At 53.8% G+C, this 19,599-nt stretch overlaps 1 protein-coding gene across 5 annotated transcripts in view; it reads left to right on the top strand.

Annotated features, from left to right (window-relative positions):
* The window catches only part of WDR62 (WD repeat domain 62), a 49,776-nt gene extending 30,671 nt beyond the window's left edge, over positions 1–19,105 (top strand). Inside the window, exons 14-32 of one of the 5 annotated variants that reach the window (XM_060084796.1) lie at positions 2,542–2,609; positions 2,691–2,812; positions 3,621–3,696; positions 4,475–4,586; positions 4,682–4,745; positions 5,347–5,475; positions 6,837–6,970; positions 9,147–9,199; positions 11,174–11,392; positions 13,260–13,387; positions 13,728–13,831; positions 14,186–14,293; positions 14,602–14,736; positions 15,031–15,145; positions 15,270–15,411; positions 15,493–15,553; positions 15,791–16,414; positions 16,964–17,121; positions 17,216–19,105. In XM_060084796.1, coding sequence (XP_059940779.1) covers positions 2,542–2,609; positions 2,691–2,812; positions 3,621–3,696; positions 4,475–4,586; positions 4,682–4,745; positions 5,347–5,475; positions 6,837–6,970; positions 9,147–9,199; positions 11,174–11,392; positions 13,260–13,387; positions 13,728–13,831; positions 14,186–14,293; positions 14,602–14,736; positions 15,031–15,145; positions 15,270–15,411; positions 15,493–15,553; positions 15,791–16,414; positions 16,964–17,121; positions 17,216–17,479 — 2,816 coding nt within the window. In that variant the 3' untranslated portion in view covers positions 17,480–19,105. Of the gene's footprint in view, positions 1–2,541; positions 2,610–2,690; positions 2,813–3,620; positions 3,697–4,474; positions 4,587–4,681; positions 4,746–5,346; positions 5,476–6,836; positions 6,971–9,146; positions 9,200–11,173; positions 11,393–13,259; positions 13,388–13,727; positions 13,832–14,185; positions 14,294–14,601; positions 14,737–15,030; positions 15,146–15,269; positions 15,412–15,492; positions 15,554–15,733; positions 16,415–16,963; positions 17,122–17,215 lie in introns of those variants that run through there. The other 4 variants (XM_060084795.1, XM_060084798.1, XM_060084797.1 and 1 more) reach the window with 4 other exon arrangements.
* The last annotated feature ends 494 nt before the right edge of the window (positions 19,106–19,599 follow it).

The following is a 19,599-nucleotide window of genomic DNA, read 5'->3' as shown; positions in this document are numbered from 1 at the left end:
TCTCCCTCTGTCAGCTGTGCCTTTCTCTCGTGGGCAGGATCTCAGTGGTCACGGTGCCTCTGGAAAGAGATTTTCCCTCTTCCTGTCAGTTTTGGCAGAAATTGGGAGCTGACTTTCCTTGTGCTGGCTTGAGGCACCTGCCCTTTCCAGAACAGTTATTGGTGCCAGAGCTTTGGAGTATCCTCTTGGGCTGGGTGTGACTCGTGTGCCCCCAGCCCCCACCTGCCTCCACCCCTGATTCAGGAGGACCGACATTAGGTGAGTGCTGGTCCGCAGAAAGAAATCGGAATGCCAGTCCAAGGTGGGATGGGTTTTGGTGACCTTGGCCAAAAAATAGGTGACGGTGACAATTGCTGGAGGCTAATTCTGTGCTGGGCGATGTGATCCTTGCACTGCCCCAGCAGTTACTGTACTTTACAGCCAGAGTCACACAGCCAGTAGGTGCAGGCCTGGTATTTTGCATAAGCCTGTCCTACTTTACAGCCCTCGCTCAACCAGGCAGTTGAAGGGATCCCTGCAAGACTCGAAAGATCCCATACGGTGATCCCTGACCCTAAGGGATTCCAAGAGGAGGGGAAGTAGGCCCTGTGGGGGTTTAACTGATCAGAACCCAAGAACATGTTCAAAACTATATTCAAGAAGAATCCATTCATGGAGGGAATATGTCCACTTACTCCAAGTTCTTGACTATGAAGTGTTTTGTACATATAATCTTGTGGCTGAGAATGTATTAATGTCCTTGGTCTTCCTCACCTTCTGCCCTGTCTCTGTCTAACTCAGGTGGTCAGGAGCTGGGCAAAAACAGGTTAACACATTTGCTATGTCTTGATGAGGACCTGACAAAAGCTGCTCAGCTCAAACTTCTCAGACACCTGTAAAAAACTGTTCAGACCATCCCATTCCACAGGGTAGAGGTAGTTAGAATAGATCAGTAAATCTAGCAGTTTGGCCAGCAGTGACCTCACCTTTAATGAATGGTCTAGACCCAGGAGAGGTGATAACTGGCCAAGGGGGTGACCCAGGAGTCAGTCCTTTAGATCACCTTCTGAAGGCATGGGCCTCTTTTAAAGCCCCAGCCGGTCTGAGAGGGTGCACATCCTAAAACCAGTCCTGTGAGCCCTGCTCTGGCTGGGCTGACTCAACTGGGCGTTACGCTCAAAACATTGATAGTTCGTATAAACTGGGCGCCAGCCAGTCGGAAACTGTCTGAAGCTATCCAGCTAAAGAATGAATCAGTCTCTTAATTCTTTTCTATGAAACATATATCCAAAAAAGTGAACAGAAAAATCTGTGAATAGTTTACAGAATAATACGATGAATATCCACATCAAGGTTCATAGTCAGTAGGTCTGAACTAGACACACCCATTGTTTATAGCCAGCAACTGTTCTGATTGGTCCTAGTCCTAATATTGCTAAATACTTGGACTCACCACCCCAGGTTAAGAAGCAAAACATTACCAGTAGTAACTTGCAGGCTCTCTCTGGATTCCTCACCAACATAGGACTTGTTCCCTTCTATAAACCAGTGACTTCTGCTCGAGTAACGTCTCAACTTGTATGTCGGGCCTGGGTGCTCTCAAATGTCCTGTCATGAAGGAGCAGTGTCTATTGTACCAAAGTTGTACATGTTTTATATTTGTTCTGTCTTTTCATCCTCACCACAACTCTGCAAGGTATTTGTGCTGTGATTATTCTTATGCTATAAAGAAAGAAGAATAAAAGTAAGAATATCGATCGTGCTTACCAGGTAGCAGCCACTGTCCCAAGGGCTTCATACCACTCCACGGGGCAGTGGCTGATACAGGCTTATTGAACAGACAGGAGCTGAGGCTCGGAGAGGAAGCCTGGCTTCAGAGCACAGTGTTTAACCAGAGAACGCCTGGGATCAGCCCTGGCCCCATCTTGACTCTCTGCACCCTGGGACAAGGACTGTGTGACTCTGAGCCCCTGGGTTCACATTTGTACAAGTGGCTGGTGACAGGAAGGGGAGGCACGAGGGGCACAGGACCTGGCCCAGAGTCTGTGGATATTCCTTTTTATTTTGGCGGCACCGCATGGCTTGCAGGATCTTAGTTCCCCAACCAGGGATCGAGCCTGTACCCCCTGCAGTGGAAGCGCAGAGTCCTAACCATTGGACTGCCAGGGAAGCCCCTGTGTGGATATTCTGATCCTTCTTGATGGCGGGAGCCTCCCAGCGGTCTGCCTGTCTCCTCTTGCTCCCTGGTTCACTGCCGCCTCCACTGTGAGGCCAGAGTCACCTTTCCAAATCCCAAATTAAACATGGTGCCCCTGCTGTGTCCCTGGCTTCTGTTTCCCTGTCTGCTCTTGCTCTGCAGATTCCTGCCTTGCCCACTGCACCATCTGTGCCCCCCTCACACAGAGCTCACAGTTTACAGAGTCCTACCGGCACCCAGCACTCACCTCACCTCCTCCGGGAAGCCCTCTCTGACCCCCAGCAGAGTTCCCTAGCTAGGATCCCCAGCCCCAGTTGGGCCCAGCAGTGGCCCAGCCCTGCCTAAGGCACTGCTTCCTCCTCCAGGCCACAGGGACATCCAGATGATCAGCTGTGGGGCAGACAAGAGCATCTACTTCCGCAGTGCCCAGCGGGTAGAGTGGGGCAGCCTTCTTGGGAGCTGGGGTAGGGGGCTTGTCAGGGGTGTCCTCTGAAGGCCCTTCCTGCCCTGCCAGGCCTCAGATGGACTACATTTTGTCCGTACCCACCACGTGGCAGAGAAGACCACCTTGTATGACATGGACATTGACATTACCCAGAAGTACGTGGCTGTGGCCTGCCAGGACCGCAACGTAAGGTGAGGAACTGCCCTGGACTCTTAGTCAGCCAGACTAAGTGGGGCCTGGTTGGGTCTGTCTTCTCATGAGCGCTCTGCTTTCCTCCCCCTGCTCACCTGGTCCCTGAGAAGCTGGGTGGAGTGGTGGGACCCAGTGGGTGTTTCTTAGGAGCTAGGTTCACCCAGGCCTAGTCTCCAGGTCAAACAGAGGGTTCTCCTAGATTTCAGGAGCCTGTGTGGGGCAACTGAGAGCTGCTGATGTGGCTCATAAACTCACTCATCCTCGTTCCCTGAGCTCCTGTCTGGGAGGGACAGTGGGGGAGTCACAGGCCCTGCCTTCGTGGAGCTCACAGTGCAGTGGAGGAGAAGACAGACTGACCAGACAGTGACAGCACAGAGTGGTCAGGGCTGGGATGCGGGGAGCCCAGGGGCTTTGGGGGGGCCCTGGGAGGACATCTGACCCTACCTGGGTTCGCTGGAAGGGATATCTGAGCTTAAAGTGGGAAGGATGTGGAGGAATAAGCATGTGCAAAGAGGTTCTCCATCTCCTTCATTTGCTCATTCAAGTTGGGTGCCAGGCACTCAGCTTGCTGTGTGGCAGGGAGGTGGCTGTTAACTCAGTGGACACCCCAAGACGTAACCTCTGTGACCTCAGCCTGAGACAGGGTCTCATTCCCTGATACGGGGTTTCAGTCCAGGCATCGGATGGGGGACAGGAGGTACTGGGGGCTTCCAGGGGAGAGGAGGGCAGCAGGTAAGGTTGGAACAAGGGAGCAAGAGAGGGCGGTGGGCAGGGCCATGTTAGCCACTTCTGCTCTCACCTTCCCAGAGTCTACAACACCATGAACGGGAAGCAGAAGAAGTGCTACAAGGGCTCCCAGAGTGATGAAGGGTCCCTGCTGAAGGTGAGGAGCTGGGGCCCCGGGTGAAAACCGTACACAGACACCCACACACAAGGCCCCCTGTCTGTCTCCTGCCCTGTTGGGCCTCCTGAGACCTGGGTCCTCCTTGGCACCTGATCAGAGGGATGAAAGGATCACGTGCTGGCCAGCATCTACTCAGGCCTGGCTGACCAAGGATGCTTGGGAACCAGGGCCGGCCCTGACTGCTCTACCTTTATTTACTGAATCCTTCCCCAAGTGGGGACATTAAAGTGGTTTCCACTGTGACTGGCAATAGAGTGTGGTGGGAGGAATCCGAGAGGCGTCTCCAGGCTTGCCCCCACCTGTGTTGTCCAGGAGGAGGTGGGGACCTTCTCAAGAGCCTCTGGACCAGGGGAGTTACGACGTCAGGCTCCAGGGTCAGACCCTCTTACAGCTCCGCCTCAGGCTGACTGTGACCTTGGACAAATGTCGTCTCTCGAACCTGTTTCATCATGTGTAAAATGCAAATAAAAATTGCCTCTATCACAGGGTTCTGTGAGGGAAATAAGTTCACACACATACAGCTCTTAGCACAGGGCCTGGCTGCCATTAGTACCATTGTTGTGGTTGTTAATTTCTTCACCTGTGAAATGGGAGCAGGAGCTTCTGCCTACCATGGTGTGTGTTGTGAGGGTTACCTGAGTCCATGTGCCAAGCGCCCAGCACAAGGCGTTCCTCAGTCAGTGGGGTTGTGTGTTGAGACCCAGGCCTATTCCAGAAGGAGGCAGCCCAAGTGTCACGTGGGTCCTCTTCTCGGCAGGTCCACGTGGACCCCTCAGGCACCTTCCTGGCCACAAGCTGCTCTGACAAAAGCATCTCGGTGATTGATTTTTACTCCGGCGAGTGCGTTGCCAAGATGTTTGGCCATTCAGGTGGGTTTGCCTCCTTGCTTGGGACACCTCCCCACCTATCCCAACCCAGCCTTCTGGCTCAGAAGGCCAGCACGGCTTCTCTGCTCTGGTTGCAGAAATCGTCACCGGCATGAAGTTCACCTATGATTGTCGTCACTTGATCACGGTATCCGGAGACAGGTGGGAAAGGCCTGGAGACTGCCCCGGCTGGGCCTCCCTCTGGGAATGGGTGGGACCTATCCTGCCGGGAGAGCAAGGGCTCAGACACCGGAACCCCATGCCCACAGCCTGCCTGTGCAGAGAGCTCTCTGAGCGTGCCAGCTTACTCTCCTCGGATAGTGTGTGCCCAGCCCTGAGTTCAAATCCTAGCTCTGCCACTTACATTTCCCCTCTCTGACTTTGTAAAAGAGAGATGACCCCATCTACCTTGAAAATCGTATGGTGAGAGTCAAATGAGATGACATAAGTTCCTCAGCACATGGTTGGTATCCAAGGAAGTCCCTTTTGGCGCGCTCTTCAGTTTATCAATACTACACTCCTTCCTCACAGCCCCCTTCCTTGGGTCTCAGGGTCTTCAGAGCAGCCTTGGTTTGCTGGGATGCCCTGGACCCCTCCCAGGGTGTAGACCTGACTTGGTCCGGAGCCCTGTGCTAAGCTGATGAGGGTTGTTTTCCGGGCCAGGAAATAAGGTCTTGGCAGTGTGAACCAGGTGGCTCTGGGGTCAGATGGCTTCCATATTCACTGTTCTTCCCTCTTCCACATCCCTCCTTGGCCTCTGCAGCTGCGTGTTCATCTGGCATTTGGGCCCGGAGATCACCAACTGCATGAAGCAGCACTTGCTGGAGATTGACCACCGTGAGCAGCAGCAGCAGCAGAACACGAAGGGCAGGAACTGGAGCAGCCACCCCAGGTCCCGGCAGCCACCTGTCCATCCCCTGTCCGTTCACCAGAGGGATGTCTTCCTGCGCTGGGCCCCGTGAGGAGTGAGGGAGGCTAGGGAAACAACCGTGGCCCAGACAGCCCCAGGCCCTGCCCTTTGTGCCCTCGGGGCCTAGAAGGGGAGATGTACTTTGAATAGGAAGTTACAATAATGCATATGAGAAGGGTTTTGAAGTGTAAAAGCAAAAGTGCTTGGAGAGCCCAGAGCACTCTGGTGGGAAGCCCCAGGGGGCTGTGGGGACCCGAGGAGGCCCCGACCCAGCCCACCCAGCCCATGGTGGGGAAGGAGGAGATCAGAGAAGGGTCCAGTGGGGCAGAGATGTCTTCTTAATCTTTTTTTTTTAAGGTATTTTGTTTGTTTGGTTTTAATTTTTGGCTGCGTTTGGTCTTCATTGCTGCACACGGGCTTTCTCCAGTTGTGGCGAGCTGAGGCTACTCATCGTTGCAGTGCGCGGGCTTCTCATTGCGGTGGCTTCTCGTTGCACAGAATGGGCTCTAGGTGTGCAGGCTTCAGTAGTTGTGGCACACGGGCTTCGTAGTTGTGGTGCACGGGCTTAGTTGCTCCATGGTATGTGGGATCTTCCCAAACCAGGGCTCGAACCCGTGTCCCCTGCATTAGCAGGCAGATTCTCAACCACTGCGCCACCAGGGAAGCCCTTCTTAATCTTTTAATGGAAGTTATTCCTTCACTTACATCTTTGAGTTTCCTAAACATGTTTCTCAAGTCTTCATGTTGCAAGACCAGTTTTATTTGGAGTGAATTCCTGTTCTGGTTTTTGATTTGGGATTTTGGTTTGGAAGTTTCAGTTGGAGTGGGAGGTTTTGAATTTTCTTCTCTTCCGCCTCTGGAGCTGTCCCTATCTCTCTCTCTGTGTCTTGAGGTTTTGCATTGCTTCCCCACGGGGACCAGGCCTGACATGGGCCATCTATTTTGCAGTGATCTTGAGGTAATGCAGATCTAGGCACCAAGAGAGTGGGCAGCTCTTTGGCTTGTGGAGCTAAAACCTCATTGCTAACCCCACTTCCCAGAACAGAAGCCAGCAGCTCAGGACTCATGCCCTACTATCATCTGCTTTGCTTTTTGTTCCATTGCTGTGGCCCTTGAAGAGTTTGTCTTATTTCTTGAGCCCAGCCTTTGTTACATCTCATTTATTGTGGCAGTATGTTTCTAGCAGAGGGGGTGTGGCAGGTGAGACCTTCCAACACCGACTTGACCAGAAGCCAAGAGTATGTTCACATGGACCCCAGCACAGGGCCCAGCCCTAGGCAGGTCCCCTCTACCACCCCATTTACCTATGTTTCTGTCCTTGCTGTCCTTTTTCCTGGCTTCAGGCAGAAGACATATGCATCCATGCCCACCGAGATTTGCTCCCTAAGCCCTGGAGAGCAGACGGAGGATGAGCTGGAGGAAGAATGTGAACCTGAAGAGTTACTAAAGACACCATCAAAAGAGAGTTTGGATCCAGGTTGGGAAAGGGGCCCTATTTTGACCTTTCAGTGTAGGGATCGTTGCTGGGTTTTGGCCACTACTCTGTTTTCACAGCCTGGCACATATTGAAGCTCAATAATCACATCAGTCAGGACTTTTTCAGGGTGATAGCACCTAGACTCTCACTGGCTTAATTTGGAAAGAGAATTTATTGGTTCTTGTAAATGAAAATTTGAGAGTATTGGTTCAGGCATGGCTGGATCCAGGTAGTCAGGTGATGTTAAAGAAATAGATGTTTCTCTGTCTCCTGGCTCTGCTTTTCTCCATGTTGACTTTGCTCTCAGGCAGAGTCTCCCTGTACAAGGGGCAAAGTATCCCCAGCAGCTCAAGTTTAAAACATTCTAGAAAAGAGAGCACTTCTTTCCTAATAGCTCAAAGTCCTGTGTTCATGGCTCATGTTCCTGCTGTGAGTCACCTGCCCATTTCTGAGTCACTGTGATTGGCCAGGCCTGAGTCATGTGGTCATCCCTGAGGGTAGGAGGCTTTAGTCAGCTCCACTTGAACCACCTGACCAAAGGTGAGGGGTGGGTGTAAGGGGGTGTCCCAGGGGTAAAACAGGGTGATGTTCACCAGAAGACAGACCAGATTCTCTTGTTCAGGCAGAAGGGAGAGTAGTAGCTCAGCGACTTTATGAGAGGCCAGGCCCTCTATAAATTTCTGCCCCTCTGCATATCGCCTTGGTTTAGACCCTCATGTTACAAGATGGCTGCTTAAGTTCCAGGCATCAGAGACATTTTTTTTTCCACGTCTTTATTGGAGTATAATTGCTTTACAGTGTTGTGTTAGTTTCTGCTGTACAACAAAGTGAATCGGCTGTATGTATACATATATCCCCATATCGCCTCCCTCTTGAGCCTCCCTCCCACCCTCCCTATCCCACCCCTCTAGGTCATCACAAAGCCTCGAGCTGATCTCCCTGTGCTACACAGCAGCTTCCCACTAGCCTCCATTTTACATTTGGCAGCGTATATATGTTAGTGCTGCTCTCTCACTTTGTCCCAGCTTCCCCTTCCCCCGCTGTGTCCTCAGAGACATGGTTGAAAGAGGACATTCCCTCCTGGAATCTCCTGTACAGAGGAAACTCTTTCCCAGAAGCCCCTGCAGGCTTCTCACAGGTCCCATTGGCCAGGATTGCTCCAGCTATGAGAGAGGCTGGGAACAGTGACCAGCACTGGGTGCTCTTAGCGAGGGTAGTGGGCTGCCAAGAAGGAGGAAATAGGCAGGGGCCAACTGGATGGCTGACTGGTAGACAGCAGCAGGGTGAGGATTCAGCCTTGGGAAACAATCAAATAGAGAGTGAGCTCATTCTCTTTGTCACCACCCACACATCCAATCCAGCGTCCTCTCCCAGGAGGCCACTTGGATGAGTTTGGTGTGAATCCTTATAGGCCTTTTCCTGAACATTAATATACATGTGTGCATATCCATAGGAAACATCTGTGTCCACAAATTGTATTATACTGCAGATATCATTCTTTATCTTTTTCTTCTCAAAACTATCTTACCAACCTGTAGGTTGGTGAATACAAAACAGAGGCCTCCCTCCTTTAACCAGAAGCATAACCAGTGATTTAGCTCTGGGTGGGCATTTGTGTGTTTTCTAACTTTACACTGTTGTGAATGAGGCTGTGCTGACCAGTCCTCGGCCTCAGGCCGAGGACTGGCATTGCTAGATCCTGGGGTTAATACACTTTTTCTTTTTTTTAATTTGTTTTATTTTTTTTGGCTGTGCCACGTGGCATATGGGATTTTTATTCCCCAACCAGGGATTGAACCCATGCCTCCTGCATTGGGAGCACAGAGTCTTAACCACTGGACTTCCAGGGAAGTCGGATATACTTTTTATTTTAAAAGAGAACCCCAACAGCCCTCCAAATCCAGTTTCTGCCCCACCCAGCAGTCAGTGTTAAGCCCTCCGTTTCCCCACACTTTTGCCAACATTTGATAGTTTGAAGCATTTTAATTTTGGTCAGTCTTACAGGTAAAACATTATATCCCATTGTTTAAATTTGCACTTCCCTGACAGTTAGTGAGGTTGACCATCTTTGGATGTCTGTCGTTTCCTGTGTTGTCTCTGGAGAACTGCTGTTTATGTTACCCGTTGTCTCTTGGGTTGCTTATTCTCTTTTCATGGATTCCATGTGTCTCTCCAGATCCTCGGTGCCTGCTGACCAACGGCAAGCTGCCACTCTGGGCAAAGCGGCTGGTGAGTCTGCCCGGAGAGTGGGACGCCTAGGAGCTGACAAAGAAGGGGTGCCCTCCTCCATGTTCCTCATTATTCTGGGAACACTTTTCCCCTCCACATGTCTCCTGTCCCTGGAGAACCGCTGTCATCCTTCCACTCTCTGCGTAGACAGTCTTTCTTTCATGCAACACATATTTACTGAGTGCCTACCCTGTGCTAGGCGTTGCTGTGGCCCTTAGATACAGCAACCAGCAGGGCAGATGGAATCTCTGCCTTCACAGGCTCATTCTCTAGTTTGGGAGGTGGGCAATAGCCACATTAAACAGGTAAATTATATAGTATTTGGGGAACTGATAATCAGTGCTATGGAGGACAAAAAAGTTGAGAAGGAAAATACAAAGTGCTGGGGGTGGTGACAATTTTAGGGTAAAAAGAAAAGGCTTCACTAGGAGGCCTTCACGTATTTGAGCAGAATTAAAACAAGTGAGAAATACAGATCCTGGGAAAGAATGTTCCAGACAGACCACTCTGCAAGGGTGAGGGCCGTGAGGCAGGATCATGCTTATTAGCATGTTCCAGAAAGTGCAGGGAGGCCCGATGCCTGGGTCGAGGGTGAATGAGGGCAGAATGGCAGAGAAGGGCTCGGAGAGGCAGTGGGGGCCAGGTGGTGAGGAACCACGTGGGCTTGCTGCGTCCCCTCGACACCCCTTATTGTCCTTCTCCACTTATTTCTTCCCCTGTAGCACTGAATAAGATGGACAGGAGGGAGAGCTCTGAGCCAAGGAAGGTCGTGTTCTAACTCAGGTGTTAACAGGTCCCTATGGCTGCCTGTGCAAAACAGACCTTGAGGGGCAAGCAGGGGGACCAGGGAGGAGACTGCTGTGATAATCCTGGCAGGAGAGGTTGGAGGCTGGACCTGAGGGGAGAAGTGGTTGGCTTCTGGATGGATTTTGAAAGTGGAGCCAAACAACTGGATGTGAGGGAAAGAGAGGGACCAAGATGAAGGTAGGATTGAATGAGTGATCATTAATTGAGGGAGGGGCAGGCCAGGAGCTGGTGGGTTAGAAGTTGGCAGCAGAATCCTAAACCCCAGGTTGAAGGGTTTATTTCAGGAACAATGTCAGACCTCAGATCAAAGCCCAAATGTCAGCTCTTCAGGGAAATCCTCCCTGTCATCAGCCCCTGCACTGCTGACCAGGTCAGGCATGTGGCTATGCTCTCTCAGGCCCCCAAGCTTTCCCTTATCAGTGCATATTACAATTGGAGTTACATCTAACAAATATTCACAGAACACTTACTCTGTACAGGTTCTATTGAGTCTTTTATATGTATTGTTTAATCCTCCTGGATGTATGGGCTTTCCATATCCCCTGTTATTTCACAGATAGGGAACTGAGGCCCAGAGAGGTTAAGTAACTTATCTGGGGTCAAGCTAGGAATTAGGGGAGGTGGGGTTGACCCTAGAAGGCTGGCTCCAGAGCCTAAGTTCTCAAGCACCCACCCTCCACTGTCTCTCAAGCAAGTCTTGGTAGGAGGCAGTGGTGGGCAGGACCAGGGTTAGGGTTCGGGGACCGTGGAAGAGAAGTGCCCATATCTTGGATGTGTTTGGGTGGCAGAGTTGAAGAAATACAATGTGAAGTGTGAGGGACAGAACAAGAGGAATGAAGGAGAACCTCAAGGTTTGGGACCTGAGCAGCTGCAAAGACTCACTGAGATAGGGAAGGCGTTAGGAGGAATAGGTTTAGGGGGAAGGTCAGTTGTCTTCAACATGTTTGCTTTGAAAGATCACTAAACATCCATGTGGAGATGTAGAACAGTTGCATGTGCACTTCCGAAGTTTAAGAACAAGGTTCAGGCTGGAAACAAATATCTGGAAGTTGTTTCTGATTGATGTTTAAAGCCACGAGGCTGGATGCGGGTCCGTGCAGTGTCCCGGGCCCTCACTGGAGTTGGTGAGCACTTGGCTAGCTGCCTGACCGTCCCTGTCACCCTCAGCTAGGAGACGATGATGTGGCAGACAGCTCGGCCTTCCACGCCAAGCGCAGCTACCAGCCACATGGCCGCTGGGCGGAGCGGGCTGACCAGGAGCCTCTCAAGACCATCCTGGATGCCCGGGACCTGGATTGCTGCTTTACCCCCATGAAGCCCGAGAGCCTGGAGGATTCTGTTCTAGATACAGTGGTGCCGCAGAGACTGGCGGGCCTGCTGAGCGAGGTATAGACTGCCTGCCCCAGCCCGGCCTACAGCCCCTGCACCATGACTGCCGGTGCAGAACCTGGGGCCTCAGTGCTCTCGTTCTGAAGATAAAGCTGACTGTCCCACTCCAGGGGTGCGAGAGGGTTACATGAGATGGTAGAGGGCAGGAGGGTGAGCCTCGGACCTGGTGCACAGTGAAACTTCCCAGGGCAGACCAGAAAGCAGGGAGGTGGGGTCGCTTGGGGGTTAAGAGCTTGGGCCCAAGGGCAGGCCTGTGCCTGAGTTGGGGGCATTGGAGCAGGTGGAGCCCTGGCCCTACCCCTTCCCGGCTCTGTAACCTGCAGCAAGGCTTGATTCTCTGGGCTTTGATTTTCAAAAATATGGTCATTTAAAGAAAAAAAAAAAGGGACTTCCCTGACGGTCCAGTGGTTAAGACTCCATGCTCCCAATGCAGGGGGCCTGGGTTCGATCCCTGGTCATGCTGCAACTAAGAGCCTGCATGCTGCAACTAAAGATCCTGCACGTGGCAACTAAGACCTGGCGCAGCCAAATAAATAAATAAATGTTTTTTAAAAAGAAAGGTGACTGGGGCTTCCCTGGTGGCGCAGTTGTTGAGAGTCCGCCTGCCGATGCAGGGGACGCGGGTTCGTGCCCCGGTCTGGGAGGATCCCACATGCCATGGAGCAGCTGGGCCCGTGAGCCATGGCCGCCGAGCCTGCGCGTCCAAAGCCTGTGCTCCGCAACGGGAGAGGCCACAGTAGTGAGAGGCCCACGTACCACAAAAAAAAATAAAATAATAAATAAATAAATAAAACCATTTTTTAAAAAAAGAAAAGAAAGGTGACTAAGAAAAGATTTCAGAAAAGTTCATTTTTAAAAATGGTCATTAAAAAAAAAAGTGCACAGGGGGCTTTTACAGTAATCCAGTTCTAGAAACGGTCTGGGCCCTAAAAGGTGCTGAAGCAACTTTAGCTCTTAATTCTATTATTTTTCAAACAAAATTCTTTTTTATTCTATTGTATAAGTTTGCTTATGTGGCATAATATAAATAGTTATGTGCATAAATCATAAATATATAGTTTGATGAATTGCTACCTGTGTTTACACTGATGTATCCACCACCCAACTCAAAATATAGAGCATTTTCTACCTCTTGGAAGGGGATCTTGGAGGACCCCCTTGTGTCTCTTCCAATCAGTAACCCCACTGAGGTAACCAGCATTCTTTTTTTTTTTTTTTAATTTACTTTTGACTGCATTGAGTCTTCGTTGCTGCACGTGGGCTTTCTCTAGATTCGGCGAGCGGGAGCTACTCCTCGTTGCGGTGCACGGGCTTCTCGTTGCCGTGGATTCTCTTGTTGTGGAGCACGGGCTCTAGGCGCACGGGCTTCAGTAGTTGTGGCACACGGGCTCAGTAGTTGTGGCTCATGGGCTCTAAAGTGCAGGCTCAGTAGTTGTGGCGCCCAGCTTAGTTGCTCCGCGGCATGGGGGATCTTCCCGGACCAGGGCTCTAACCCGTGTCCCCTGCATTGGCAGGCAGATTCTTAACTCCTGAGCCACCAGGGAAGCCCTGGTAACCAGCATTCTGACCTCTCTCACCATGGATTGGTTTGCCTGTTCTCGAATTTCATATGAATAGACTCTTAGTGGGTTGGAGCCATACCTATTCCTTATCTGTAAAGGGGCTGATGGTAATGCAGGGGCAGCACAGAGTGAGCTCATCATGGCCCCAGCCCAGGCCCTGGCTCACAGGGAGCATCCAGCGGTGAGGGCTGCCATCACGACCTACATCTTTACCGTTACCGGGTGTTGGCGGAACACCTAGCGGCTTGTGGGGGCCCAGGTTGCCACAGCTGCCTCTGATGGCTGTGCTGTCTCCCCCCCAGTCAGAGAGTCCCCAGGACAATGGCTGCGGACCTCCCTCCTTACCACCCCTACAGAGGGAGTCTTCTGAGGCCAGCGAGCTCATCATCTACCCCCTGGAGGCAGAGGTGACAGCCACAGGGACAGACAGGTGGGTGTCCTTTGCACCCATGGGAACCTTAGTTGGAGAGAGGAAGCCTCAGCTGGTAGGCACACCCTGGAAGAACTGCTCTCCGCTCTCCCAGCGGGCCTGTGGGAGGGAGGCGGGCGGGGCGTGAAGCCCGGATGGTGCTGGAGCCCAGCCCTGCAGCCTCTGCTGCAACCTGTCTCCCTGGTTCCAGGAGAAGGTGCAGGGGCCTCTGGAGGCGGCAGGAGAGGTGAGGCTGTACTCCCAGCAGGAGCAGGCGCAGACGTCTAGGCGTTCTGGGTGGGGGCCCCTTGTTTACTAACCAGTACGTTATCATTCCCTCATTCCCCCACGGGCACTGCAGCAAGTACTGTGCGGAGGAGGTAGAGAGGATGCCAGGAGACCAGCAAGGTGACTCCTACCTCAGGGCCCCCTCCATCGACTCGAACGACCAGAGCCCACCTGAGGGTGAGTGAGCACCAGGCAGTACACCCTGCAGTAGTCTGTTCATCTGGCTAGGTCCCTTTCTGGGCACTGATGGTGACCTTGACTGAGTCTTTCTGAAGCCCAGAGTCTGTCACAGACACAGACGTGGTCCCTGCTGTTGTCACTCGAGAATTCCGGAGCCCAACTTCCCACCAGTGGGAGCCCAGCTCTGCACCTTCCTCGAAGTGTAGCCTTGCTGGTCCATAAAAATAGGGGGCAGTCTTATCACCCCCCTTCTGCAGCTGAGGAAACGGAAGCCCTGAGACCCAGAGCGCCTTACCTGACTCAGTCAGGGCCCAGCTTTGGACTCCTGACCCCTCCCACCCTGTCTTCCAGACTCAGGGGAGTCAGAGGCCGACTTGGAGTGCAGCTTTACCACCATCCATTCCTCCCCTCCACAGCCAGACCCAGACCCTCAGTTTGATGTGACGCCCCCTACACCAGGTAAATAGGGGCCAGATGTGGGGAGGGGCAGTGTGTGGGCCTGGCCAGGGGATGGTCATGATATATAACCACTGGCCCAACATGAACCCTGCATTTGGTGGCCACTGAGCACCAGTTTCCTCCCCTGGAAGACAGACGCATTAGCCCTTCCTTCTCCGCCTGGCGGCAGCAGGGTATATCATGGGCAAGTCCAGCCTTCTCCATTGTTAAGTGGCCAGTGGCTTTTTCAGAGCGTCTGCCGTGATTCATGGTGTTGATGGTTCTTTTCTGCCCACTCCCTCTCCCCAACCCCCTTCTCCTCTCCCCAGGATGCCCAGGTACCACAGAAGAGTTGTCCCAGCCCGAGGTGCCAAGCATATCCAGTGGCTCCCTGCCCCAGACCCCTGAGCAAGAGAAGTTCCTCCGCCACCACTTCGAGACACTTACTGACGCCCACCCTGAGGGTAGGCCATGCCCCTCTCTGACCCCTGCCTGGGCAGCATCCAGGACTGGGCTCAGTGTGGGCTTCTCTGGGGTAAGGCTTTCCCTGGCAGGGCTGGCGAGGGTGGTGGGAGGGCGTATGTTTTACTTAGGGGCCCAGCTGCATGGTTTCTTCTGCCTGCTCCATTTGCTCCCAGAGTGTGTGTTGTCTATTGATGGGGGTTTCTGAGGATCTGTCTGCTGGTCTGTGGGTCTGCCTGGGCCCAGGGCTGGCTGGCTGGAAGGATTCTGAGGGCGCCCTTGGCATCTTGCCCTAGAGCTCTTCCACGGATCCCTGAGAGACCTGAAGGCCTCTGAGGCCGAGGACGACTTCTTCAATCCCCGGCTGAGCATCTCAGGCCAGTTCCTCTCCCGCCTCCAGAAGACATCCAGGTGGGAGCTGGTGAACTAGTGAACCCCCACCCCACCTTCCAGCTCTCTGTCTCCCCGCGGGGTGGGGCTGTGTGCCCTCAGGCACCCCCAGGGCAGCCACAACCACCAGTTTTCCCCCCTACAGGTTCACCCACACCTTCCCTTCGCAGCTGCCCCTGCACCTCGTGAAATCCCCGGAGGTCAAACTCATGGATCTCAGGGGGAGCCCGCCCAGAGCAGAGCCCCTGAGTGCAGGTACTGGCTACATCTGCCCAGGCAGGACCAACGTGAGTACTGGGGCCGCTTCCCTCGAGACATAGGGCTGGGAGCCTGGTGGCCTCATCCTCACCTCAAGGCTATGCTTGCAGGTCATCTCGGGGGGGAAGGCTGATGAGCCCCTCGAGACCCTGGAAGCCTGGTCCCCACTGAGTGAGTGTCCCCACCCCCAGGTGAAAAGCCCTAGCCTTCTCAGCAAATGGCCCTGGGTGCCTACTGAGCCCTGGTGGGGATGGACAGGATCCACTCAGACCCTGCAGCCACCCTGGCTGGGGCTCCCTGTCCATCAGCTCTGAGCTGGGGTGTGAGAGTAAGCTGCCTCTTCCTTTCTAGCCCCCTGCCTCACGGGCCTGGCGCCCTGCATCCTGCCCTCCTCTGTGCCGCCCACAGACAAGAAGCCTCCGACACCTGCAGCTCTACCCACTCCAGGCCTGGCTCAGGGTGTCCACACCCCCGCCACCCGCTCCTGCATGGAGGCCACTGCCAGTTCCTGTGCCAAGATACCCCGCAGCATTTCCGTTGAGGACAGTGAGGGCCCTGTCCTGGCTGAGCTGGCCAGGCCTCTGTGCAGGTCCTCGTCCCTGGGGGAGCTGGCCTCCCTGGGCCAGGAGCTCCAAGTTATTACTACCACAGTGACACCCAGTTCTGACAGTGAGGGCCAAGAAGCTGCCCTGCCCTCCCGGGGCAACCATGAGGCCCGCGCCAGCCTGAAACTCACCCTGCCAAGCATCTGTGACAGGCTCGTGTTGCCCCCACCCCAACTGGAGGCTCCCACCACGTGTGTCTGGTCCCAGGAGCCTGTGGCCACCCAGCCCAATGTCACGGTCACAACAGGCAGCTTCCTGGCCCCCAGCCCTGTGGATGGGAGTGCTCCAAGGCTCCACGCCACCTTTCTCCCAAGGTTCCTGGCCACCGAGTCCCTCAATACCCCTTCCCATCCCAACATCCCCCCACTTCCAGAGGCCAGGCCTGGGGTCCCTGGCAGCATCACCTCCCTCCTGGAGCCCACCCGTGGTGAGTACCATCCTTGGGACAAGGGATTGTCCCCTAAGCTCATCCAATGTAACAGCTGGCTCAGCTCCAAAGGTGGGCACTTGACCTGGCCACAGGCGCTGTGCCACTCATTCATTCATTGCCTTACATATTTAGTGAGTACCTCGTTTGTGTTGGGCTTTGTTCTGGGCCCTGGGGACGTGGGACCTGGTGGTAAACAAGACTACAGAGAATTGATACCTTAACTGGGGGAGACGCCCAGACTAAATCTATAAGGAAAGTGTTAAGTGTATCACAAAGCGATGTGTGCTGAGAAAAAGAGAAAGAAAGGGTTTAGGGAGTGACAGGTGGGAGCAGTGGTTAGTTTTAAACAGGATCATGAGAAAAGGCTTCAGGGAGAAGGTGGCATTTGAGCAGAGACCTGCAGGAGGGGTGGGAAGGTAGCCTTGGGGACTGAGGGAAGCGTCCCAGGCAGAGGGACAACAGTTGGGGTCGGCCCAGCAACACTGGCCTCTTTAGACCAGCTAAAAAGTAGAAGTGTCTTTCTCATTTCGTCCCCTCCACCCCCAGATGCGCTCAGTCCAGTCCAGGGCTGCCCTAGACACTGCGGGGAACCGAGGGGGCCAGCCAGGGTCCTGCCCCCAGATCCCCTTGAGCTGAGCAATGTGGGGACCGTCGTGCACAGACTGCAGACTACCTTCCAAGAAGCCCTGGACCTTTACCACCTGGTGAGCCGAGCCCCAGGGTCAGGGGAAAGGACTGAGGGGCTCCCTGGCACTGCCTGGCCCAGGTGGCCCCTAACAAGATGGGCGCCCCTTGCAGATGGTCTCCAGTGACGAGGTGAGCGCCGAGCAGCGGCAGGCACGGACTGAGCTGGCCTCCACTTTCCTTTGGATCCACAGCCAGTTAGAGGCCAACAACTGGCTGGTTGGGACCGATGTGGCCCCAGCCCAGGCCCTGCCCAACCCAGGCCCCCCCTCCCCACCTACACTGTGCCCCCTGGCCAGCCCAGACTTGCGTGCCCTGCTGGAACACTACTCAGAGCTGCTGGTGCAGGCCGTGCGGAGGAAGGCACGGGGGGACTGAGAGCCAGCAGCCCCCTCAACCGCAGCCCTGCTGCTTCTGAAGAAATAGTTGTTTTACGCAAATAAACTGACAGCTTGGAGGAGTGGTTCCTGGTGCCTGTTCTGGCGCATCCACAAAGCCCCCTTCAGATGGATGCAGGGAGAGAGGGTAGAGAGCCCAGGGAACTCACAGATGCCCCAGTGCCAGGCCCTGTTCCAGGACTCTGTCGTGGGGAACACAGGACTGTTGGGGAACTGCTGTAATGATGACCCCAGCACCTGGCTCCCACATCACCTGCCCACTGAGCTGCTGTGGAGTCACGTGTGGTCCTTGCCCAGTGGGGCCCAGCTGTACTCTAGGGAGGGGCCAGCCCTTCTTCCCTGCCCCCTACTGATGCGCAAGAACCCACTGGAACCTCTGTGATCACCGTGTCCCAGACCCTGGCCACCAGTTCACATACTGCCACAACACTGGCTCACGGCCCCTGGGCCAGGCCCATGCTGGATCCTGTGAGCTCCAGGCTTTTGTTCACATTTGCAGCAGGGTAAAGTGAGGAAGGACAAATCCAGGGAGCATGCCTAGGCCACGCAGCAGCTGGGACCAGTAATTCCTTCCCCAGCAAGACTGTGTCCAGCTTCAACATCCCGTGAGCTCCCAGCACTGGTACCAGCTTCCCTAGGCAGCAGGCATCTAGCCATGTGGCATGTCTGCTAAGAAGGACACTCTTGAGACCACAAAAGCCCTCACTGTCCCAAGTCTGTAAAAAGGAAGCCGGCAGGAGCAGGACCCTCCTAGAGCACAGTTGTACCGTGCAGTCTGCTTGGCCTGAACCCCCACTTGCCTGTGAGTTCCTCCCTTCCCTGTTTGGTGATCACGGCCCACCAGAAACAGGCTCAGAGAGATCCAGTGCCTTGCCTCGGGTCCCATAGAGTTGAGAGTCAAATGAGGCTTGCCTAGTGGTAGAGCCAGACTCTTTAACATGAGGACGTGGTTCTCTGTTGGCCCTGTAAACACTGAACCAATCATGCAGTTGCTGAAAAAAATCCTACCAGCCCCGAGGAATTGCTGATCCCAGCTGCTGTCATTGCTCTACACGGTAGGGGTGGAGCGAGGAACAGGGCAAGCAAAGCATCTGCCCTCGTGGCATTCACCTTCTAGAAAGTGAAACACGACAGAAATTAAAACAACTGTCTAACTAGGTAAACTGAGGGCATTCCCTGTGCTGGTTACAGGCCTTTCTTAGGTGACGTTGGAGCTGAGGCTTGATAGAGGGCATAGGCCGTGTGGACACTCGGGCAAGTATCCAGGCAGACAAAAGCCAGCGCAAAGGCCCCATGACAAGCTCGGACGTACATGAAAGGAATAGCAGTGAAGCCAGGAGGCTGGAATGGAGTGAGCTCAGGGCGAGGGCAGGAGAGGAGGTGGGAGGAAGAATGGGTCCCACTGGGCAGGGCCTTGTTGCTTCATGACATTTAAATCCAAGACACATTCACAATACAGGTTTTTTCCCCTAAATAAAATGCCTGATCTTGGTGTTTGGGAAGATGCCCGTTATTGTTTATTTCTCAAGGCTCCCTCTCCCTGCCCCAGCCCACTGGCCACCCCTGCAGAGTGGAGACCCACTTGCCCTGCCCCTGCCTGCCTCGGCCACAGGTGCCTAAGATCTCTGAGGCGATTGGTTTCCAGGCCCCTGGACACCCAGGGGACCACCTTGAGCCTCGGTCCCTCATGGATTTTACCCCTCCTCCCACCCTGTATCATAGTTAACTCTTCAACTCCAGGTAGCAAACACATGGCTTAAGGGGCCCCAAGCTATAGGGACATTTATTACTCTTGATTCTGTTCCTGCTCTATTTCACCCTCTGTGAGTCTGAGTTTCACTCTCCAGCTTAGGCCCTCAAGGTGGCAACATGGCTGCCATAGCTCCCAGCAGTACAACTTCACCCAACCAGGAGCAAAGACACAAAGCACGGCAGCCACCAGGATAGTAGGGAAAAAGTGCAAAGCCTTCTTAGATGCCTCCCCTTTCAGAGCAGTTGCAGGCAACAGGATTGGAGATGGCTTTAATTTGCTTGGACCAGCCACCTCCCTGTCCTGGGCCTGTTACTGTTGCAGTAACAGGAAGGTGGGCTGGTAGAGAG

This window comes from Mesoplodon densirostris, chromosome 19 (genome assembly GCF_025265405.1).
Source record: "Mesoplodon densirostris isolate mMesDen1 chromosome 19, mMesDen1 primary haplotype, whole genome shotgun sequence".
Lineage (NCBI taxonomy): Eukaryota > Metazoa > Chordata > Mammalia > Artiodactyla > Ziphiidae > Mesoplodon > Mesoplodon densirostris.
The sequence above is the reverse complement of the archived record's forward strand: the minus strand, read 5'-3'. Positions and strand labels throughout refer to the sequence as shown.